Raw genomic sequence first — 26,808 nt, forward strand, 5'->3', positions numbered from 1 at the left:
AAATTCAAAATATTATGATCTACATCAATAATTTGTATGTATAAGTATATTATACTTTATTGTGTAATTATCAACGAGTTACATTTTAAACTTAACTAGATTCAGTCATAAATACAATACTATACGTCTATACACACATTTTACATCATAAGTGGGTCAAGCTCTACAGACTACAATAAACATAAGCATAAACATATTTAAAAAAATATTGGTTAGGGCATTTTGAACCTACACCAGAGTATAAAATAGAATGCAAAGTTTCCACTGTACGTATACGTTTAAAAAACATGTACAACACAATTTAACAGTGTTATTTGTCTTGTTCTTGAATTAATCGATAAAAAAATCTAGTCATCGGCCTTTGCGCTTTGCGGGCAGCTATAATCAATAGGTACCACCCGAGTTACTACTATATCATACATACAATGGTGTGTTATTATTGCGATCGTTCAAAATTTGACTATATAGGGTGTGAACGACGTGGGGGCGGCAGCAGAGGGCGCACGAGAAAACCGTATTGAACTATTGACTGAGCGCGCGAGACGCCGGTGTCACGATGCGCGCACGCGCACATAAATCGTGCGGCACAGCAACCGGCGGTGCAAAAGCGACAGCGACGGAGCGAACGAGAGGCGGACCACTACCACACAGACGACCGGCGACCGGCCACCGAATGCCGATAAAATAAAACAATTTACAAGCGCACACTCGGCGCAATACTCCGCGAACGACTGTCGGACGTACAACACCACTACAGTGCGCACACGTCAGTTACAATTTTATACGATTTTTATAACGATCTTAATCGCCAAGTACTGAACACTGTGAAAATCAAAAAAAAACATTTCGATCCGTTATTTTGTATTGCGTTTCGTGATCTTCGCTAATTACACTCACAGGTCTAAAACTCTAGTAATACGCCGTTCGGTTCGTCTTGCTGCAGGTGTTTACGGAACGACCGACAGACCTTTTTATAGATTTTCCTCACTGTCCTCGATGGACAACGTTTCGGTTTCGTCAGGGTCCTCGTCCGCTGACGGTGACGAACTGTCGGCTGTGCTCAACCGCCGGCAGAAGATCAACGAGGCGCTGGAGGACGGCAAACCGGTGCCGCCACAGTTCAACAGGCGGCCGTCCACTAAAAATGTGTATCTCGAGTTCAAGGAGTTCTCGCGCAAGCAGATCAATGAGTACGAGGCAACATTCAAAAAGTGAGTTGTCATTTCGTCTTATGATAATAATTTATTGGTGTCCGTGGTCGAGTACGAGTGTATGTGACAATGTCCACTACGCGTAGGTTTGATCTAGGGAATATAGGGATATAGGGAACGGATTTACTACTCACACGCATTTATTATTGCACAACCATGTTATTATATTTTCGTTACATAAATTAATATTTTGTAATGTCTCTGTTTGGGATGAGAGTGTGTTTCTCTCCCCTTCGTCTATACCTCTCACCAGTAAAAGGCTTTGGGCTTGTGGCGGTGGTTGATAATGATTAGTATGTGTATTTTTAGTATAGGCGTATCCGCTTCGCCTTTATTGACGCCCGCGAATGTTTACGATCGCAAAAGCCCACGATTATTATCTTCATTACGGACGAATATAAGTTATTAAATACGATAAATTTATCCACTGTCCGTTTGTATCTGGTACACCCTTTACATTGAATAGAGATAGTCATTATTAGTCATTATCTACGATATCCTTATCACCTTTACGATTACGATGGTGCGCCGCGCTGCCGTTGAACGTTTGAAAATAAATTTTGAACGGTTTTCCGGAACAGATGCGGAAAGCTGATTATCGTTAGACTCTTTTCTAAACTTGTAAACCAAAACCGACGATGTAGTATGATGTCTTATATTATATTCTTTTAACAATATGTTTTAGCGTGATTATTGTTATTATTCACGTGTTAACGCACTCAGTCACACATGATACAAACCAATGGTAATTATTTATATTTCGACAACACGAACGATGTATGTGCGATCATTACAAAATTATAATGAAATATTTACGTAGGAAGTTGTTACTGCAACAATATAATCATGTTTGAGTATGTATACTATTATATGGTACCTATTGTGGGCTATGGCTACATTATGTTAAGTTTTTTCGCAGTGCGTCCGAAAAGGTCATACGTATTTTATAGTTCACATTTAATATTTAAATACATTGTAATTTGAAAGTAAGTATGTATTAATAAAGATCCTATATAATATTGTAGGAAATCCGAAATAGTTGGTATAATAACAAAAAAAACTAAAAAGTAAACTATATTAAAGTTTATCAGTATTCATACGTTTTCAATAATTATCTATACAAAGTTTGTATTTTCGCGCGTATTTCTTTATGACTCATCCACCGTGTATAATAGTTGTTATAAATATTTTATTTACATTTTTATTTCCTCGAAATTATAAAATCATTAGGTATTTAAAACAATTTATATACGTTTGTTAATCATATTTCATGTGCAATTTTTATGTGTGCCTAATGTAAATTACATTTCCATAGCTGTTATCATGTATTATCTAACTAGTATAGCATAAAAGTGTTAATAAATCATAAATATAAGACATACCACTCGTTAGGTACGTTTAAAATTTACTTAGTGACGGTTTTTAACTAACTTTTTGAAAAATAAGTAAATTAAATACTTGTATGATATGTGTAAATATTTAATTCAATCGGCGTTAGTCGTTACACTGTATATTGAGGCAAATTAAAAGTAGGTAATAATATGAACGGGTTTTTTGAAAATTTGCGTATTTTAGGTTTAAAATAACATAATAGTCATGGTGTTAATAAATATAACCAACTATAGTATTGAATTTAACCGTTTGTATTTTACATCATTTTACTATTTTTCTTGATTACTATTCAATTACTTCTCATAATATTTGTTTGCGTGGAAAATAACGCGATACTTAAGTATTAATATTTGCACATTTTTAATATACAAACATTTTGTGTTTACTTTTTACGTTGTACACTTTTTATCATCGTTATACAACTTTTTAAAATTAATAACTTAAACACTTAAATTGATTATAATTTTGTTCGTCAAAAGCGTCGACAACTATTTTTATCGATATACATGGTGAATATAGACGAATTCTTAAAATTATTCATAAAGTGAATGTTTACATCAGAACGAATTATTTTTCTAATAGTTTCACTCTATGTGTACGACGACGTATATAGTAATAATATATTCTAACGTGAAATCTACCGAAGACCTTCAAATAATTAATAAATTTAATTTTATGAAAATATTTTGGACGGTGAATAAATATAAAATCAAGAGAGTGAAATTAGTGATACTTAAAAAACTGACATAATATTTTAGCCAAACGCAACGGGTTTCTGCGTTTAATTTTGCAAGATGTTTTCGATTATTTTACCAATACTGAATACAATCACCTATTACATTATTTAAAAAAAATATATATTTCTTTTACTTAATGGGCTTATGGCTATCGTGGCCCATCGTGTTTTTTTCTGTCTAGCTTCTCTGTTAATATAGACTCGCGTGACGCTTTTACCTATTATAGTTATCTCTCATAATGTCAATGCTGATATATAGAACCTATTTGGTTTTTTCTATCTCAAATTATAGTTTATATAGATATAGGTACGTACACTTATATAATAATGTATATATTATGACATGACGTTCGCCGTGAATGATTCTTCTCTATAGCTGGTATAATACAACACTGTACAAAAGACTTTCCTCTGTAATTATATATTGATCATTAACCAATGCGTTAACCGACGACATTACCGCTAATTGAACATTAAATAACCAAAATCCTAGGTCTGTAATAAAAAAAAAAATTTAAAAAACGGTACCAAACGTAATTTTATTTGTTGTTTATAAATAATACGTTAATATACCTATCAAGAATAATTATACCTATTACACGGTTGGGGTCATTAAACTATTAAATGTTTTATATAATATAATAAATATGTCTTAAGGTATTTGATCTTTACGACAGTAGTACCGATATGAAATATTTTAAACCTTGCAAAGATCGCCAAGTACGTTTGCAAGTATCGATCCGAAAAATAACAATTATAATATATAAATAGTATATACTGAAATAACAATAATATTATCTCCTGTACCAGATTTCAGCCAAATTATAATCGCACAAGTTCTACTATATACTCTTATATCTTTACGCCTACGCAATAGTCGTCACCAACGCCAAACACGTTATATTATTGTTATATTATTAATACGTATTGCGTTTTATTTTTGAAACTCACAAGTATATAATACAATATACATTAAACACGCACACACGTGGCGTATACTGCAACAATGCTTGTTATGAGAATTTTTTTTGTTTAACTCCAGCGGAGATAAATATATACAATATACATACATAATATATATTTATAGAAAGAGAGAGAGTGACTTCGTGTGATAATGCCTTATGTAGATTTGTGTTTCGCTACTGCTATATATAATGGAACGACCTGAACATAGGGGATCGAAATCATATACATTTTTATATGTATATTATGTAGTATGTTCATTGTACATACAACATAGTACATAATAATATGTATACAGACTACAGAGTCGTTCTGGGGAGGTCGGGAATGCGTATTATTATACTTTATATTTTTATAATACGCATAAGCTAAATATTATATTATATTAATTCTCAGATGTCGTGTTCAGCAAGTACCTACCTAAAAAAAATACGAATATTACAATATATGAATGTATAATAAACAATCTATTACACGATAAAGACCTATCTTTTCAGCCGGTGAAAATTGTCTGGTTGCTTGTAAATTTATAACCATCATAGTTGGTGGTAGATGTTGTTGTATTTTATTGGAGGTACAAAGTTAGTCGTGTGTCGATAAATTTCTATAGTGAATAAGTGATTATGCACAACTTAATTATGATCAATAGATTATATAATATGGCTACAGCGATAACACGTACAGGCACGAGTCGAGTAGATCACACGGCGTGTCAATGTCAAATTATTCTGTACGAACAATACTCTTAATCTTAAGATGACGCCACACCCTAATGTTGTCTTAGCCTTAAAACGTAAAATATAATATACCAAAAACGGTTTTGCGTGAAAGTAGTTCGAGCTTAGACAAAAAATTTTAATATTATAAAGAGGAGAACATTTAACGTTTTTGTTTGTGATAACGAAAAAATAAAAACGATGTTGTACAGTAAAATATGTTCTCTTTTTTATAGTGTGAAAATATGGTTGCTAATTCAGACTACATCTGAGTGGTTCTATATCCAGTGAAAAACAAATTTGGCTATATTGTAATTTGTTAGACGGAGACATGCGGGTGTGTCCTCTTAAGACTTAAGAATTAAGATATCCGATGTAATTATTCGAATACACAGGTGCACGAAGGTTTTGTCGGGACAGGTCCTAATTATAAGAGTTAACTAAAAGCAATATTGATATTTTAAATTACATTTATACTTTTTTAAATATACGATTACCTAACCTATACAAACACAGGCCATTATTATTGAAATTAAATATAATATAATTAATATTGCCCTGTTTTTGTTTGAAAACTATTATTCAATGATTTCATTGTTGTCAATGTCTATAGTATTTTGTTTGTTGACTTTTAATATGTAATAAAGAAAGTGTGTTAAAACGGCTTGGAAGCATTGAACTCATTAATCAGTTTTTTACATACTTCATGGGCCATAGCTGAATAGCTTATTGACTCTGATAATAATAATACTAATCATATTTTGGGAGCTAGATTTCCAAGCCCAGTCCGATTTCTACCTATTCCTTGGGTTAGGTCAAACATTTAAAAAGTCTTCTTCACCTCGTATAAAATGCATAGCAAGACTTCATTGGTTTTTATAAGTAAAAATATTATTTGCGTAACGTGTATATAGATCAGGTACTAAAAAATTTAATATTTTGATTTAATAATAATATTTATTTTATGCACCTGAATCACTTATACAGTTAAGGTTAGATCTCTCTCATACGGAAACATGACGTGTCAGAAGTATTTATTGTATTACATTATAATAATCGTTGTCCATTGATTTTTGATTCGTATCATACATATGGCATAATAATATTATATTATACGTATTACATAAATGTTCTGCAAAACAAATCGCGCTGTTTCAATATTCATGCATGTAGGTCGACGTTATTTTGGCGTAAACACGAAACCCAATAGTAAGTACCAATGGTACCATATATTATATTTATACGTATTAAAAAGTTTCGTTTGATAAGCCGCAGTGTTATATATATATAGCGCCATATAAAATATATATATAGCTATATAGGTATATATATAGCGCTCCATACGATGTGCAGGGGGCGTGGAAGTATGAACTATCTATATATATAACCATCCATATTGTTTACATATGTATATAAATATAATATGTATTACGTGTATTGAATTTGGTGTGTATCTAATACTGCGTCATCGCACCATGCGATATCCGATAAACTCTAAAGGATACTTTTTTAACTAATGATATAGCTATATAGTCATAAGCACAAATACTTAACCCTAAGAAATAAATTATTTGATTATTTCCTAAAATATTAATAGGTAAACCTTTTAAAATGCAGCTGTGATTTTTTTTTTTGAAAAAAAAATATTATTTTGTGTTGTCTACGATAAATATATAGTAAATATACGATTTATTATATCGGTACATATTGTTGCGATTATCATACATAATTTTATAGTACCGACATACACTGTATTATATAATATACAGACAGTATATGTATATTATTATTTTTTGAAAAATTAAGTTAGAATAAATAAATATTGATATGTTTTGTATAATTATTTTATATTTTTAAGTAACTTGTATTTGGAGTGTTGGGGCTACAGCCCTCCTCTTTCAAACATTTTAGCTCTAGTTGCTCCACCGCATACAGCTATACTTATTGTAATTATATATAATTTATTAAAAAATTTTAATGTGTGCATGGATCGGGTTTACTTTGATCATTAATCAGTAACTATTTAAATACAAAATATGATCAATAATCGTACACATGAGACATGACACACACGTTCATCAATATAGAATATAGATATAGATAAAATATTATATTATACACTTAATATGCACGTGTATTTGAACGAAATGACGTCATGGCTGCTATTTAGCTGCCCTTCTTCTTTTATTAAGATATTTATATACGAAAACAATTTAACAAATAACAAATAATAAACAATAATATAATAATATATAATGTAAACATTATTCATTTAATTTATTATGATTAATAGCCAATATTGTCAATTAGTAGATAAATTTACATTATAATTATTATATCATATTATGTTAGGTTGCTTCACGGCGTTCTCAGGTGGTGAGTGAGTTACAGATTTAAAAAAAAAGAAACAAAAAAGTAGTTACCACTTCCCATAAAATTCAGAATTCTGGACTTTTACGATTGATATTAGTATCACTTCTAGGGTACCTGTACAAAGTAATCCGGTTGAACTTCAAATAATTATTGTAGTTTTGGATTTTAGTGATTTTACAAACAAGAAATGGCACATCTTATAAACTATCTATTATGGTTAAAGTTAGAAATATGTTAAAAATAAATTCTTCAAATCAAATGTGACGAAAATAAAATTTGTATTTGAAAATTGTTTTAATGTTATTTCATTTTATTTTACCAATAATATGAATGCAAAACTAAATACAAATCTAAATACAATGGTTATGATATATTATTATTATTATTTATTTATTTTAATTTAAAAAAAATATGTTAAGGGTATACATACACGGAAATTAATTCAATATTGATACTTATTAAATAAACATTAAACATAAATGATTGCCTCTGTAAACTAAGCTTGTTGTGGAGACAAGGTTGGTTCTTAAAAAGTTTCTCGTACTTACATTTACTAAGTTAATTATACTTATTAATAGTTAAGTCGATTATGGATGATTAACGAATAATCAATTACAGAGCCAAATAACAATCTGACTAAAATACATGTATAATAAAATTTACTATGCTAAAAATTAAATTTTTTGTTTACCACTTTTTTATATAAATTAAAGATTGTAAACATATTAACATTAATATTTAGTTCCTTTGCCATCTTAATTCCAGCATTAATGGTGTTTATTTTTCCGAATTTCGTTCTACATATAGGAATTATAAATACATGTTAGTTTTTTCTCTTGATAATAATTAAATTCGTGAATATCAATGAAAAACGTGTTTAATAATATATTGTTTAAATGTATAATATCGATGGCATATAATTATATAGATTTTCTGAAATATAATATATTATATATATTATTGCAATAAGATACATTTAGTTTGTCTGTATTTAAAAATTTGTTACAAGATTTTTCAAAATTAGATGTGATTCGTGTGAATTTACCAAAATAATCCAAAATTCACACATTTACCGGTAATTTCTAGGTCTTATTCATATTTTTACTTTTACTGTAAAGTAAACATTAACATATAACCATATATATTAATTAGTGGTGTAGGTATATTATTACTCGCGTGGGGCACAGACTATGATAAGCATAGGATTATGAATTATATATTAAAATAAAATAATACTTTGCGGTCGAGTAATGTGTAGGAAATACTGACATTTATAATTTATATATCATATTAAATATACCTATAGCGTATTAACATTTTTGGTTTCACGTTTCCTCGTTGTTCGCGCCAACAAGTATATGAGTGAGTGAGTCAGTAAGTTAGTCAGTATCGTTTATGTTGCTATATCGAACGTGAGCGTATACATTTATCTATATATATATATAATTTATATAAATAACATAAATACATAATATTATTGTTTTTGACGAAAAGACCGCCACCGCGAACAATGGGTGAAAGGAAAAACAATGGCTATTAAAAAAAACTAGATTCCGTAATATTTACACTTACGCGTCTTTGGAAACTATTTTCCAGGTGAACATGTGAAATGGCTTATTGGGACGAAAGCTGTCAGTTATTGCTTATTAATATGTACTCTTAACTCTTACGTCTTATCTATAAGAATATATGTTTACATACTTGTATACGCGAATTTTGCATTTTTGCGGTCAACGAATTTATTAACACGCGTCAAAAATAACGCCATCACATATAATATGTAAGTTATACGGGCCCACTACGATATAATATGTAATAAATTATACCGATTCTTTATCTAATCTAAAAAACTCCGCTGACCTTCAAATAATCAGCTTAAAAAAACACTGACCCGACCAATTCGGTATTATAATATGTTCTCAACTCTCAAGTATCACGTTTGTCTTATTCCCCATTTATATGCTGTTAAATAAAATAACAGGATAAATATTACTATGTATTAAAATGTAAATTGTTGTGTTTAATTATGATAAGTATTTTTTCGAGACCACATCATATATCTGTTTGTTTTGAATGGTTCATAAGTATCTCTTGAAATATTTTACACTATGATAATAGTAATTCAATTGCTAATATGAATAATTATGAGTAATATATAAACATCTGTAGGATACTAGGATAACTACTTGAGCTAGGCTACCTTTATAGAAGCTATAATTATTTATATACATAATAAGATAATAATATGTGTCGTAATTCCTACCGTACTACTGCAGTTGATCTCTTATGCAAACACGTGAGTTTATATTGTAAGTATTTTGCGTACGGTGGTGTATAGTATAATATATATATATATATATATTATGTTTAATAACCTTCATGTGAGGAATTACGAATATTCTGTAATATCTTTATATTGTTATCATGTGAACACTATACTCACATTTTCGCGTTAAAACGAACAAATTAAGGGAAATTGAAGGTTAACTTGGAAAAAAAACGTTATTATTGCAATTAATTTCAACTAATTTCACCGCTGAAAGTGAATTTCCCGTTAATTGTGTTTTCGTCCAAGCACACTAACACGGAAACTTATGCTAATGTCTGTGTACCTACGTAGCATACTTGTCAGACTACGAAAATACACTTATTCTACAGGACGAACCTTATTTCCAGTTTCACGTGTAGGTTTTACAAAAACAACTCATCGGAACGTTAGAGCGCCGCGCCATTGCTATATACGTACTACGTACATACTACATACCTGTTATGTATTTTTGTTCCTATTATCAAATTAATAACATAATATTATAATGTAGATATATGTAATAGGTATAGGTGTGTGCACGTCTGTTTATTATGTGTACGAATTGCTCAATATTTTCTAGTTGACTCCTATAAATGCTGTACGAGTGGGATATGCATAATATATATTTATATATATATATATTACTTATACATATACGATAAAAACTATATCTTTCCAAAAGTCTTATAGATTTTTATCATAATACGATTTGTATTCACTACGACTACATATAACATACAATCATATATGTATAGAAAAACCATAGTCCATATATACTCATCTAAATACCCTATTTTAAAAACCGACATTTTTTATATACAACATAACTATACAACATTTTAAAAATGAATATTATATTTTTATACATTCTAAATTTCTAACATTATTAAAAATAGGACAAACGAAAAATAGGAGTATAGGACGTTATTGAAATCGTTTATCGATCACGCATTGGACTTATATCGTTAACGGCAGGCATGTCAGACTCAGTATCAAGTGGGCCAAATATATTTAAAAGCTTGGCTATACGGGCCGCACACAAAAATTTTACAACAAAAAGCGGGTAAGTGGATGTAATCTATCTAGTGGATATAGTCGTATCACTCTGCTGTACATTAGGTGGTGGGGTGGACCTCTGACTAGAGTAGGCAGGTAGGTTAGATTTTAATGCAATGATACATATCATTGTATACGAAAAACGATTCTGAACGGAGATGATTTGTCAGTCTAGGATATATTATATATATATATATATATATATAGGATATATTTATTATATTTAAATATTGTCATATATTCTGTTTTGGAACAAATATTTTATTTTTCAATTAGGACGCATTTTGCATAAGGCATAGTTAATCAATTTTTCCAAAAACATTGCATGTAGTTATCATAATTCATAATACCTTATATTATCATAGATATGCATATATGCCAGGTTTGAGGATAAATCGTTATCGTTACACGATTTCATAAAAATTTAAAACTCAAACGCTCAAAACATTTTTCCTATAATGACGCTTCAAATTTCCTTCATAGCTATTTGAAGAAAAACTTATGGAAAACTTTGTGTTGAATTTTAGATTCTAAACGAAGTGATGAATGTATTGATTTTACAATGATAAGTGTTTTTTTTTTGTGTGTCTGTGTACAGCATAACTAGTCGAAATAATGCTTCAATTTTTTACTTTTTTGAGTTATTTATAGACCACTGAAATTTTCAATTTTTTAAATTTCAAATTTTTACGAAATAGCGTAACGATAATGATTTAACTTCAAACGATTTTAAATATTTGTTATTATTCAAAAAGTATAAGTCGTAGACACATGAGAATTTTACCAGTTATTTATATTGGCATTTTCTTTACATGATTTAATTCTCAAAATATTTTGACTTTTTTTGAGATATTTATAGACAACTGAAATTTTCAATATTTCTGAAAATTTTTTTTTGAAGTGTCGATAAAATTTTTATGGCCCAATCAAAATACTTGAAAAATTAATACAAAATTCCTTATAATTTATTCTTATAATGATTAAAAAGTTATAAGAATACAGAGGCACAATTTTTTTTTTTATTAGAATTTTTATTTCAAATATTGACAAAAATTCGTTAAAACCATGAATATATTTTTTTTTTTGTGTCTGTCATCATGTTTTGGGGCAGTAAAAGTGCTTTGATTTTTGACTTCAGTATCTTATTCGATCAGAAAGTGAATCTAGTTGGTACTTTGGGGGTCAAAAGTAAAAATATGTAGTAATGCACACTCATTTTTCAACAAAATCGATTTTGGTTTTTGATGTAACTTTAAAACAAATGACCATAGATACATGAAATTTTCACCGAATGCTTATATAAGTATATTTTATCCACCATGCAATTTTAAAAAATGTTCGACTTAAGTTGAACCATTCATAGGCATATGTAATTTTCGATCATTATTAGTTTTTTTTAAATTAATATCGATAAAAATTTATTTGTTAGCTTGAAATGCTTGAAAATTTAATACAAGGCCCTTAACATATTGTTACAATAGCAGTTGAAAAATAAAAGAAATTCATAGTCACAATTTTTTTTATAAGCATTCAAATTTGAATTTTGAAAAAATACGTAAAGATCACGAAAATTCACAAATTATTTTAAGCTAGAAATTCATAAAAAATTTTCTATTTAAATCTAAGATTTGAAAATTTAATACAAGATTCTTTACAAATTTTTCAATCTTTATCAAAAATAAAAAGTCCACCGGTAATTCAAATTAAATTTTAATTAGCATTTGAATTTCAAATATTGACAAAAATTCGTCAAAACCATGAATATTTGCAAATTATTTTGTAGTTCAAAATTCATAAAAAGCGGGTAAGTCGTGGATGTCGCTCTGCTGTACAGTAGGTTACTGTAATGGATGGGATTAAATTTGAATGCAATGATAAGTATCATTGTATACGAAAAACGATTCTGAACAGAGATGATTTGTCAGTCTAGGATATATTATATTTAAATATTGTCGATATATTCTATTTTGAAACAAATATTTTATTTTTCAATTAAGACGCATTTTGCATAAGGCATGGTTAATCAATTAATGTAGTTATCATGTAGTTATCATAATTCATAATACCTTATAATATATGCGAATACCTGGTTTGAAGATAAATCGTTATCATTACGCGATTTCATAAAAATTTAAAACTTGAACGCTCAAAACATTTTTCCTATAATGACGCTTCAAATTTTCTCTATAGCTATTTGAAGCAAAACTTGTGGAAAACTTGGTGTTAAATTTTGAATATAAAAGTTAGGTTAGGTTAGGCTTCCTCTACCTAAGTGTTAATTGTTATTAATTACTGTATTATATATCATGTTAAAAAATTAAAAGTATTGCATTTTTGATTTTGACCATCAGATCTCATAATGTAAATAATTTTAAGAACGATAGATTAGACCAGCGGTACGCTGCAGGAACGCAGGAAGACTCCGGACCGTTGACATGTCTTAACATTTTTTCTTCATATTGCTATTATAAAAACATAAAGATTTGGCAAACATTTTAGATTCTGAGCGGAGCGATGAATGTATTGATTTTACCATGATGTGTGATTTTTTTTTTTTTTTGTGTGTCTGTCATCACGTTTTGGGGCAGTAAAAATGCTTCGATTTTTGACTTTAGTACCTCGTTCGATCAGAAAGTGAATCTAGTTGGTACTTTGGAGGGTCAAAAGTAAAAAAACGCTTAATACTTTTCTAAATAATTGAGAAAAACAAACTAAAAATTAAGGGGAAAACGGGAAATTTTACGCACACTCATTTTTCGACAAAATCGATTTTTGTTTTTGATGTAACTTTAAAACAAATGACCATAAATACATGAAATTTTCACCTAATGTTTATATAAGTATATTCTATCCACCATGCAATTTTCAAAATATTTCGGCTTAAGTTGAACTATTCATAGGCATTTCAAATTTTCGATAATTATTAGTTTTTTTTAAATTAATATCGATAAAAATTTATTTGTTAGGCAGAAAAGCTTGAAAATTTAATACAAGGCTCTTAACATATTGTTACAATAGCAGTTGAAAAATAAAAGAAATTCATAGTCACAATTTTTTTTATAAGCATTCAAAGTTTGAATTTTGACAAAATACGTAAAAATCATGAAAATTCACAAATTATTTTAAGCTAGAAATTCATAAAAAATTTTCTTTTTAAATATAAGATTTAAAAATTTAATACAAGATTCCTTACAAGTTTTTCAATCTTTATCACAAATAAAAATTCCACCGGAAATTCAAATTAAATTTTTATGAGCATTTGAAATTCAAATTTTGACTAAATACGTAAAAATTACGGCAATGTTCAAATTATCTTAGATAGAAATTTATAAAAGTTTTCCTTTTTAATTCTAAGATTTGAAAATGTAATACAAGGCTCTTAACATATTTTTACAATAGCAGTTGCAAAATAAAAGGAATACATAGTTACAATTTTTTTTTTAAGCATTCAAAGTTTGAGTTTTGACAACATATGTAAAAATCACGAAAATTTGCAAATTATTTCAAACTAGAAATTCATAAAAATTTTTCTTTTTAAATCTAAGATTTGAAAATTTTTAATAATCTATAATATATCCTAGACAGATAAACCGTCTTCGCTCAGAATCGTTTTTTGTATACAATGATATAATATCATTGGATTCAAATTTAATTCCATCCATTACAGTAACCCACTTGTAACCTACTGTACAGCAGAGCGACATACACGACTTACCAGCTTTTTTTTCACTGAACCTCATTTATTTATTATTTTAATCTTCCGGACTCCAATGGAAATTACTTGCCGACCCCTGGATTAGACGAATACGTTTTACGTTTTTAATTATATTATATACAACAATACTCGGTTATTTTATCATTATTATTATTATTATTTTTTTTTAAGATAATGGTGCCTATAAATATTGATCGAACGCCCACGATCTACGATAGGTATTTGTTATTAGTTAAATATTTTTAGATTCTGAGCGGAGCGATGTGATGTGTGTGGTTTTTTGTTGTGTCTGTTATCACGATTTAGAGCAGTAAAAGTGCTTCGATTTTTGACTTCAATACCTACTATATGTTTATATAAGTACCTATATATTCTATCCACCATGCAATTTTCAACAATTTTCGACTGAAGTTGAACTATTCAGAGGTATTTGTAATTTTCGATCATTATATTAGTTTTTTTAAAATTAATATCGATAAAAATGTATTTGTTGGGTAGAAAAGCTTGAAAATTTAATACAAAGCACTTAACATATTGATACAATAGCAGTTGAAAAATAAAATAAATTCATAGTCACAATTTTGAATTTTGTCAAAATACGTAAAAATCACGAAAATTCGCAAATTATTTGAAGCTATAGAAATTCATAGAATATTTTCTTTTTAATCTAAGATTGAAAATTTAATACAAGATTCCTTACAAGTTTGTCAATATTTATCACAAAAAAAAGGTCCACCGGAAATTAAAATTAAATTTGAAATTTAAATAGTGTAAATTTTTACAACATTGGAATTTCACTGGATTTCACATTTAGCGATTTTCTTATTTTGGTGTAACTCTAAAACAAATGACCGCAGATACTTGAAATTTTCACTGAATGTTTATATAGGCGTTTTCTATAATTGATACAATTTTCATTTTCATTAATTTGTTTTGAGCTGTTTACTGACATTTTTTAATTTTTCAACTTTTTTAATTTTTTTTCTTTAAATATCAATAAAAATGTATTTGTTGGGTAGAAATGCTTGAAAATTTAATACATGGCTTCTAACTCGTTGTAACAATAGCAATTGTAAAATATTAAAAATACATAGGCACGATTTTTTTATAAGCATTCAAAGCTATTGAATTTCGATGACATATGCGTAAAAATCACGAAAATTCGCAAATTATTTTAAGCTAGAAATTCATAAATTTGTTATTTTTAAATCTAAGATTTGAAAATTTTAATAATCTATAATATATCCTAGACAGATAAACCGCCTCCGCTCAGAATCGTGTTTCGTATACAATGATATAATATCATTGGATTCAGATTTAATTCCATCCATTACAGTAACTCACTTGTAACCTACTGTACAGCAGAGCGACATCCACGACTTACCCGCTTTTTTACTTATATTTATGAAAATGTTTTGAAGAACTATCCAATTTAACGAGTTAATACGTTAATAATAAATACGAAATTAAAACATCGAACCGATTATCTGCATGTAACTAATTTTGATACAGATATTTTGGTAATATTGTAGCAATAATAATATTATACTATATTATTTTCTGAAAAATACATCTAATAATTATTGTCGTTTTTTTGGTCGCGACAACATTCGATTACTATACAATTATAAAATCAACCAAAGGAATTAGAAGATAAAGGAATCTACATAAATACAATTATCTGGATTTCCATTATAACAAAAATTACGGAAAGATTTATAATAATTGCGTAACTCTACGTAGTCTGTAGAATATTATTATTATCGTAACTAGACTGGTTAATTGACGGTCGAAGAGGGGCTTGGAAAAATTAACAACTACAATAATAATAACAAAAATGTCCACATTTCTTTAATTTTAGGAAGATGAAAATATCTTAATAATATTGATTATAATTAATCTAAATGTCTTCAATTATTTAAATTTATTTTATACATAGGTATTGGATTGTTGTAATATATACCTAGGTATATATGCCCACTATATAGTATATATTGGTGTTAAAAGACATTTCTTAAACTTTTTTTAGATTTGATACTGGTAAAGACGGATACCTAGACTTGGGAGAGTTGAAACGGATGATGGAAAAGCTGGGTGTTCCACAAACTCACTTGGCGCTTAAAGCCATGATCAAGGAAGTCGACGAAGACTGTGACGATAAAATAAGTTTTCGAGAAGTAGGTATCTTTATATATAAATATCTATTTATTTATACTTGTAATTTATTATAAGTTATTAATTATTAATTCATATTCTTCATAATAAAAACAGTTATTATAGGTGTAGCTTATATTGTTATTAGGTCGTATCATGAATTATTATAGAGGCCAGTAAGAGTTTTTTTTGAGTGGGCGCACTATACCTGCCATCTATGTTAAAATTTACATTTGGAGTAGGTATATTTAAAAAATATAGAACTATAAATTATAATTATATACCCATACAAATATAATAGGATATACAGTATAGGAATATCGGTTTATTAAGAAATATAATACACTATATGATATATATTATTTATTATTATATACAGCTCAAATAAAATAATGATGATTGCATAATATAGTATATTATTATGTGTACCATCGTACCATGGCTTATTATTGGTATGGCGCGGTCGTACGCTCAATTGCGGAAACGCTCTGAGAGTATATTATGTATACCTGCTGGTGTTGCTATAAAGCTCTCGGATGGGTGACTACCCGAGTTTTTAACAACAAATTCTATAGCCACACGCATTCATATTATGTGTTCAAAACCAACCGTTTTCCCTTACAAACAGTTAATGGCCATAGTTAAGGCAGGGCATAGATCAATGAAAAAAAGAAAGTATTATGTATATATATATATATATATATATATATATATCTTTATTATTTATAATATAGGTTATAAATGTATATTTTTAAAATATATTAAAATTTAAAATGATTCCATAAACTGAAATATTTAGAAAATATCATATTAATATTATTTGTTAAGAGTTACAATGATATTTTTTAAATAGATAGAAACCTCGAAAGCACGTAGCTCCGCATGAATAAAAAGCGGGTATATGGATGCCATTCTGCTGTACAAGTGGGTCATCGCTGTAATGCCTGTAATGGATATAGTATTACATTTTTAATTCAATGATATAATATCATTATTATATATGAAAAATAATTCTGAGCGTAGCTATAGTTTGTCAGACTACCTAAAGGATATTTCAACTAAATAATTTCAATATTTTCAATTTAATAAATTTTCTCAAAACTTGAACTTTAAACGGTTATAAAAAAAAACGTGCCTGTGTAATTTTGATATTTTTCAACTTGTATTAAATTTTTGAACTTTTTGATCTAATGAATAAAATTTTATAGGCATTTATAAAATAAAAAACTAAAAATTGAAAATGATGTCTATAAATAACTTGAAAAGAGTTGAGTTGATAAAGTTTTAAAATTTTATCAAGTGTTTAATGAATGGTAAAAATTAATATAATGTGATATAAATTTAAAGTTTTTAAATAAAAATAAAATAAGAATAACGACACAAAGAAATTGATGTAAATATCCAGTGTTGTAAAAATTGGAAATTCAAACGCTCATAAAAGTTTAATTTTACTAAAAATTTTTTATTTGAAAAAAGTAGTCGAAATTATGAAGAATAAGTTTATTATTATATGTTATATTGTTACTATACGTATATTATACGTTATGTCTTATGTGTATTGAATTTTCTAACCTTACATTAAAATAGACACATATTTTTATGAATTTTAACTCAAAATGATCTACATATTTTCGTGATTTTTACGCATTTCCTCAAAATTTGAAATTCAAATGCTTATATAAAAAATAAATTGTGACAATGTACTTATAATATTTTTCAACAACCACTGTCAAATAACCATAAGTCAAAATATTTTGAAAATTTGAAGGTGTATAGCAAATGTTAATGTAAATATTCAGTGAAAATTGTATGTACGGTAATTTGTTTTAGGTGTACACCAAAATCCAAAAACCGATTTTGCGTTTTTTTGTTTTTTCCGGGCGCGCACTTTTGAAAATAACTGTGAATTTTAAATTTTGATCTCTTCAATGCACCAACTAGATTCATTTTCACACCGGAAAAGCTACTGAAGTTGAACATCGAAGCATTATTTTGATTAACTATCGTGTAAACCCTTACACAAAATAAATAAATATATAGGTAAATAAAAAACACCCATAATTTTAAAATAAATACAATTATCGCTCCTCTAAAATATTTTGTAAATCCGTAACTGCATGTACCGCACATCCACATTCTTAAAATATTTAACATTGAAGATCCGCATGCCATAAAATTGTTTGAAAATTGTGAAAACATTGTGAAAACATTGTTGCTACATTTTTATCAATAAACCGAGTTATCGCTAAATCGGTTTTATAACTATATGCTGATAGACTCTTATAAATTAATAATTTAATTTAATTGATGTAAATGTTTTTTTATATATAATATATTGTAATAAAAATTTAAAAAATATTTGTGGAGTTAAGATGTAAAAAAAACTTTGTATGTGAAGTTTAGGTGATATATTATAAAATGGCCACGATGCATGCGCAGTTACGATGCACCTGCAGTGGCGTATTTAAGGTTTTTCCGCCTATAGGCACTTTCCAATTCGCCTCCTTCCTCCCCCTTCATCCTTCCAACAATTTTATTTTCAAATTAATTATTACATGTCAACATACAATAAAATTCTGTCTATATTATAAGAAATCGAACCCGCGTTGAACGCGCGTGTTTTGTTATCTATGTGCTCGTACAGTCGTACTGTGTTGCGTATGTGTATAATATAGTTGTAGCCACTACATGTAGATAGATGATTAATTTTGAGCGAACAAAAATTAGTTGAGTATGATTTCATCAAATGAAAAATACTTTTTATAATTTTGTAAAAAATATCGTTGAAATTTGCCGCCCTCCAATGTTGTCGCTATAGGGCCCTGTGCCTAAATACACGAATACACCTCTAGATGCACCGAGGAATCTATAACTGATTTGTTTGGAGGTATAAGGACGGACGCTATTGCAAGCTCATGCACAAAATATGTAGCTTGCCGTAGGTTCGTCTATGTCTGCTGCACTTATAATACTTATATAGTGATTAGTGCGGTATATTGTATATCCGCAAAATAATAATAATATAATACTTCCGAATAATCGTCACATATTATTTATTATATTATATAAAAACTAAAATCAGCGCTTGAGAAATATACACAAAGAATTGAATAAAACTCTATAGCAACGCGGGAGCGTTAGTTTCTCTATTCTATGTATGCTCACAATATATTATTATTTACTACGCTCTTTATTATTTTAACATTTTCGTCTGAATAAGCTTTCTCACACACACACTCTTATTTGCTTTAAAACGATGAAATAAGTATTGTTTTATTTGAAAGTAATAGTTAAAAATGTACATATAAAACATTCATAAACATTACCAATTTCATAATACTTTTATACGAATAATTCGTTTCTATATAAATGTCTATACCTATAGGTTATGCGTTAGTTTTTTTTTTTTTATTTCATGTTGTACTTTTCTATGACGTAACAAAAATAATGATCCATCGTAACAATCGTATAATGCGTAGTATCTATACCTATTTCCTACAACACGCCTATATCTAATAGATGCGTTGTATATTTTCGATTTAAGAGTTTATGACATTTCGACGTTTTTTAAGACTTTCTCTGAGGACGTAGCTTGTTCGACTGTTTTTGGGATACCTACAATATTTATGAATCATGACGTATTCCCGAGAATTTGAGATCATATTATCTGATGACGGTATATAAAAAATTCTTATAATTTCTTATATTGCAATACACTTGTATACGTAATTCCTTTCACTCGCTTTGCACATACCAATCTATAGCTAGCATGCATGTATACACTATTATAGTCTATAAGTACGTGTAACGCCATCGCCGGAACCACATCAACACAAACTTGAAATTAAAATGATATTTATAAAGATCGATAATAGTTTTGTTTACAAAACGCACGCTGTAAAAGCACCGGCATAATATCACTATGATTTGTTGATTAATAATTACTTATAAGTAATAACCGTTAAACTAACGCATAATTTCTTCGATTAATTTAAATCATTCATCGATACTGCAAAATGATCCTGTAAGTTTACGTTAAGAAGATTTATAAAAATTACAATTTTAATATTTATCAATTTATAGTTAATACATTTTCAGAATTAAAATACTTAATAATCGTAATGAACTTGTGGCTAAATATATCAGAGAAAAACATTGTATCTATATATTTTATAATTTATATCTTATAATATATGTATCTGCGAACCGATTTTGTTGAGACTAGAGACGATTCCATGACGTTTCCACTGTATTGTGAGTTTTGCTTGATTATCGTATTATAAATAGAAATAAACAGATATGAATAATTACAATTATATAATTAGATTTTGTAGGTAAAATACAAATTAAAGACAACATACATATTTTAGATTCTGAACGAAGTGATGAATGTATTGATTTTACAATGATGTGTGTTTTTTTTTTTATGTTTGTTTTTGTGTCTGTGTACAGCATAACTAGTCGAAATAATGCTTCAATTTCAAACTTTGGGGGTGGTTTCCGATGTAAAAGTGAATATCCTTGGTGCATTATAGAGGTCAAAAGTAAACATTTGACAACAGTTTTCAAAAAAATCGATATTTTTATATGGTTGTAATTCAAAAACTAATCACTGTCAATACCTGAAATTTTCACCAAATGTTAATGTTAGGGATATCTATATACAGTTTAATTTTCAAAAATTTTCGATTTTTTTTGAGTTATTTATAGACCACTGAAATTTGCGATTTTTTTGAGAATTTTTTTTTGAAGTGTCGGTAAAAAAATGTTGGACGACCAAAAAAACATGAAAATTTAATACAAGGTTCCTTATGAGTTGTTCTAATTGTAGCTAAAAAAAATTAAAAATCGTTAGTCACAATTTTTTTTTATAAGCGTGTATAGTTTAAATTTTTACGAAATAGCGTAACGATAACGATTTATCCTGAAACGATTTTAAATATTTGTTATTAATCAAAAAGTATAAGTCGTAGATACTTGAAAATTTTATCAGTTATTTAAATTGGCATTTTCTTTACATGATTTAATTTTCAAAATATTTTGACTTTTTTTGAGGTATTTATAGACAACTGAAATTTTAAATTTTTCTGAAATTTTTTTTTTGAAGTGTCGATAAAATTTTTATGGCCCTATCAAAATACTTGAAAATTTTATACAAAGTTCCTCATAAGTTATTCTTATATTGATTAAAAAATTATAAAAATACATATGCACGATTTTTTTTTATTAGCATTTGAAGTTCAAATATTGACTTAACACGTAAAAATTACGGCAATTTTCAAATTATCTTAGATCGAAATTCATAAAAGTTTTTCTTTTTAATTCTAAGATTTGAGAATTTAATAAAAGGCTCATAATATATTTTTACAATAGCAGTTGAAAAATACAAGAAATGTATAGTCACTTTTTTTTTTTACAAGCATTTAAATTTTAATTTTGACAACATACGTAAAAATCACGAAAATTCGCAAATTATTATAAGCTAGAAATTCATAAAAAATTTTCTTTTTAAATCTAAGATTTGAAAATTTAATACAAGATTCCTTACTAATTTGTCAATCTTTATCACAAAAACAATGTCCACCGGAAATTCAAATTAAATTTTTATTAGCATTTGAATTTCAAATATTGACAAAAATTCGTCAAAACCATGAATATTTGCAAATTATTTTGTAGTTCAAAATTCATAATATTGTTTGTATTTATATCTAAGGTTATAAAATTTAACACCAAGTTTTCCATAAGTTTTGCTTCAAATAGCTGTAGAGAAAATTTGAAGCGTCATTATAGGAAAAATGTTTTGAGCGTTTGAGTTTTAAATGTTTATGAAATATCTATGATAATATAAGGTACCTATTATGAATTATGATAACTACACTAATTGATTGACCATGCCTTATGCAAAATGCGTCTTAATTGAAAAATAAAATATTTGTTTCAAAATAGAATATATGACAATATTTAAATATAATATACCCTAGACTGACAAATCATCTCCGTTCAGAATCGTTTTTCGTATACAATGAAACCTATTATGCATTCAAATTTAATCCCATCCATTACAGTAACCTACTGTACAGCAGAGCGACATCCACGACTTACCCGCTTTTTTTCCTAATGCCATCAAAATTTTGTATGAGACGATTGAGCGAAGCCGACGGTTGTTCGATTACACACCTTAACCTACCTATTGCGCATTTTGTTGTACATAATACTATTGTCATAGGCGTGCGCACAGGGCGTGCCGGGCGTGCCTAGGCACGCCCCGAGATTTTTCAAGGGCCAAAGCGCCCTATGTTTCAAACATGCTTCTTATCAGTACAGGAAAACTGGGGTATCACCAGGTCATCCTTATCCATGACAACAATACATAAAAAAAATATGGTTCAATATTTTTAACTTTTGAAAGGGCTACACTGCAAATCCCGTCCGCGAAGCGGTTTCAACATTATACTATAAGGTATAAGTACTATAAGGTATCTTTATCCGTGATTACAACTGAATTACATGAATTGAGATAATTCAATTATCAATTGCCTACTTAAGTTATTTATAGAATATGATAAACAAATAAAAACAACCATAGAATATTAGAAATTATAATCACTATCGTCAAAACAAAAATATAATATTCCAAGACTGTTGTCACGAACTCACGACTCGTGTAGTAATTACTGACATCTAATACTCATTCGTATTTTTGCCTTTTGCGTTAACCTTAATGTTAACAGTTGAAAGCTAAACTTCCTTAGTGTCCAAAGTTATTATTTAATTAAATATTACATAATATTTAAATAAAAACCCATTACCTAGTTATTGTTTTCTTAGTGTGCATAGTGTAATACTTTAAACATTAAAAATGAAATCAAATAAAAGAGCCGGTCAGCAAATAACAGATTAGCTCAGTACTTCAATCACCAAAACTAAATCTTTTGTTGGCAATTGATAATGTACGGTCTTTAACATTAAATCTTAAAAGTATGAGAAATGAAAATAAAGAATTTGAAAATATTTTTTGAACAAGCAGTTGCTTTATGTAAAAAACATGGAATAATTGTTCCAGACGTTATTCGTAGAAAAGTATCAACTCAAATAGATAACAAATCTAAATCTCAATTTTTTTTTTAAAATAAATTAGATGAAATGAAGATATCGGTTTATTATGAACTACTTGATGATTTATTATCGGCAATGGATTTAAGATTCAATCAAGAAACTTTAAGCTTAATTGAAGCTATTGCTAGTCTGCTACACATGGAAATAAAACCTGAAATGATTGATATTTTGGCTAAGTTCTCAAATACATCAAGTACAGATCTAAAAACTGAAATAAACCTTTTAAAACATTTGCCAAAATCTGATAAACCTAATGGTACATCTAGTGAGTCCATTTATTTGTGGCTTGATTGGCTGAAAACTAACAATAGTATTTCTACCTACAGTTGTTTTTATAAAACCTTACAATTGTTTACTATTATACCAGTCACTAGTTGTACATGCGAACGAGTCTTTTCCAAAATGACAATTGTAAAATCAAAACTTAGAAGTACGATGAAACAGGAACGATTAGATTCGTTACTTTTACTATTCACCGAACAAGAGTTGACAAGTGGGATAAACTTGGATTCTGTCATCGATGAGTTCAATACCTTAGAAAATAGACGTATGAATCTGTAAATATTATATACTAACCAGTAACCAATAATAATTAATAAATAAGTTATAATATAATCTATGTGTGTATAATGTATTATTCAAATTTTCCACGGGCACGCCCCGAACTTAAACTCTGCGCACGCCTATGACTATTGTGAATCGATTAATATGTCATAATTTTGTTGTGTTTGTTTGTGTATAGTTTTTGCTGATCTACCGCAAAGCGTATGATGGTTCATTGCCTCTGGACTGCGGCCTCAACGAGCTGGCTCGGCTGACGGAAATCAACGTTGACGAAGTCGGCGTGATCGGCGCCAAAGAGTTTTTCGAGGCCAAGGTACATAAAACATCAGTTTGTGTATACGATAAATACATTATTTATATTTTATAATAATTGTTGTTGTCATTGTGCTAAAACGCGTTTCGGTCGTGTTCGCAGATCGAGTATCAAGGCATAGCGAACCGGTTCGAGTACGAACTACGACAGGAGATCGAAGAGAAAAAACGATCAGAGGACGAGATGTCTAAACGGAAAATTGCGTTCAAGGAGAAGACTGCTATTTTTCAATAACTCCTTCGGAAAAACCAATCCTCCACCACCCATTTAATTTCCTATTTAATAACCCTCACGGCGACGATTGTGTATGATACCTAACCTATATATTATTATTATTATTATGTATTATATATTTTTGATGTAAAGGTTTTACCTTAAAGATTAATTTTTATAATCATCATTATTTATTATTTAAAAACTCACAATACCTACCTACCGATGTTCTAATTTATACTTTAAGTACATCGATTATTCCCCGAAATTGTTTAGGAAAATTGTTAATTTTTTTTTATTATTATATTTCTGCTGTAATATTATTGTATAATTTTGTATTGTAAATGTTTCTTTATACGATTTACGCCTATAACTGAATTTTAATAAAAATGTAAAATATGTAAGTACAACCTACTATAATCGCTTTGTTTTTAAAAGCCCTAACGGAACGGTTTGCATACAGTAATAATTAGTAATAAGAATAACTAATAATATGTGTTTTAAATACCATTCTTTGCCTCTTTGGTTTTTCCATGTGATTATAATAATGTACATTTACGTATACAAACAATAATCAGTAACTACACCGCTAACCAACAAGGCAACAATAGTACCGTATGAGCAGTATGCATGACTGTAAATTCAATATAAACATTATAAACTGTGTGTTTATATGCACAGTATAGGTACCTATAGCCTATAAGCACAATAACTATAAAATTATGTATGTATAAAATTCTTTGTTGTGTTGGTCAGCTAGTTAATTTAATTCCCTAAGATAAAAATATGGAACTAAAAAAAAAAGTTGCAAAAAAATATTTTGGTTGGTTATTATATAGGTAACTGTTTTAGCGTGATCTTTTGAACTCAAGAGAATGTGTAGAACAAATCGGATTGTGTGTGTGTTAAGGAGGACTGTATCCTAGTTCCGTCCCAAGAACCTTTTTTCATACCAACTCGGTCCCTGTTAATAAAAAGGTATATACCATTTCCGGCAATTCCGTCCCAGTTAAAAAAAGGTATACACTAATTCCGTCCTTAATAATTTTAAATTCTGAACTGAGTGATGAATGTATTGATTTTACAATGATGTGTGTTTTTTTTTGTGTCTGTGTACACTGTACAGCATAACTAGTCGAAATAATGCTTCAATTTCAAACTTTGGGGGTGGTTTCTGATGTAAAAGTGAATATCCTTGATGTATTATAAACGTGAAAAGTAAACATTTTCCAACAGTTTTCAAAAAAATCGAGAAAAACAAAAAAAAAATGACAGAAAAACGGGAATTTTTTAGCAAAACCAGTTTTCGACCAAATCGATTTTTTTATATGGTTGTAATTCAAAAAATAATCACTGTAAATACTTGAAATTTTCACCAAATGTTTATGTTAGTATTGTATATAGGTATACAGTTTAATTTTCAAAAAAATTTGACATTTTTGAGTTATTGTTATTCGTTTAGTATGTGACCTACCGTATAGGGTATTCGTGACCTACCGGCTACCGGACCGATAATTAATTTAAAAACAGTCAAATTAATTATATAATTAGGTTATTTTATTATTACAGATTACGGATTATTATATTCAACATCAGTCAAATAAATATCAGTATAAAAAAATGTTTATAAAAATTCTAATACTGTTTTTCAGAAGAAATAATCGTATACAATTCGACTGCCAACATTTTAAAGTTTTAATCACGCGATAACTGAAGAACATGTACTGGTCGTACTGACAATATTGTCGATAATGTTAGAATGACAAAATATCTATTGGTAAAAACCAGTAAATATATAATATAATATAATTATAAAGATAAGCAAACATAGGTTGTCCATACCTACGATATAGATAATCGTCTTGGTCGTAGGTCACACACTAAACCCGGTAATTCAGGTAGGTCTCATACTAAATTCGATTTTCGATCGGTAGGTCACATACTAAACGAATACCGAGTTATTTATAGACCACTGAAA

General features: G+C 28.5%; 2 protein-coding genes across 2 annotated transcripts; both read left to right on the plus strand.

Annotated features, from left to right (window-relative positions):
- Positions 1–623: 623 nt before the first annotated feature.
- Swip-1 (EF-hand domain-containing protein D2 homolog Swip-1) lies at positions 624–25,244 on the plus strand. The gene is made up of 4 exons (XM_015523648.2): positions 624–1,211; positions 16,500–16,647; positions 24,483–24,617; positions 24,720–25,244. The coding sequence occupies exons 1-4, from the start codon at positions 997–999 to the stop codon at positions 24,849–24,851; spliced, it is 630 nt and encodes a 209-aa protein (XP_015379134.1). The 5' UTR covers positions 624–996; the 3' UTR covers positions 24,852–25,244.
- Positions 22,087–24,203, plus strand: LOC149057886 (uncharacterized). Its single transcript, XM_089222368.1, has 2 exons — positions 22,087–24,005; positions 24,067–24,203. Exons 1-2 carry the CDS (start codon positions 23,768–23,770, stop codon positions 24,144–24,146), a joined length of 318 nt encoding a protein of 105 aa, XP_089078494.1. The 5' UTR covers positions 22,087–23,767; the 3' UTR covers positions 24,147–24,203.
- Positions 25,245–26,808: the final 1,564 nt, after the last annotated feature.

This window comes from Diuraphis noxia, unplaced genomic scaffold (assembly GCF_037042655.1).
Source record: "Diuraphis noxia isolate RWA-SAM2 unplaced genomic scaffold, SU_Dnox_SAM2 contig0003, whole genome shotgun sequence".
In the NCBI taxonomy this organism is placed as follows: domain Eukaryota; kingdom Metazoa; phylum Arthropoda; class Insecta; order Hemiptera; family Aphididae; genus Diuraphis; species Diuraphis noxia.

What these genes read in the sequence shown, in the direction of transcription:
- LOC149057886 (XM_089222368.1), top strand. Translation starts at nt 23,768, where the DNA reads ATGAAGATATCGGTTTATTATGAACTACTTGATGATTTATTATCGGCA. An exon ending in TAAACCTAATGGTACATCTA is followed by an intron (nt 24,006 to 24,066) that starts GTGAGTCCATTT and finishes TTCTACCTACAG; the next exon opens with TTGTTTTTATAAAACCTTAC.
- Swip-1 (XM_015523648.2), top strand. Translation starts at nt 997, where the DNA reads ATGGACAACGTTTCGGTTTCGTCAGGGTCCTCGTCCGCTGACGGTGAC. An exon ending in ATAAAATAAGTTTTCGAGAA is followed by an intron (nt 16,648 to 24,482) that starts GTAGGTATCTTT and finishes GTTTGTGTATAG; the next exon opens with TTTTTGCTGATCTACCGCAA. An exon ending in AAGAGTTTTTCGAGGCCAAG is followed by an intron (nt 24,618 to 24,719) that starts GTACATAAAACA and finishes TCGTGTTCGCAG; the next exon opens with ATCGAGTATCAAGGCATAGC.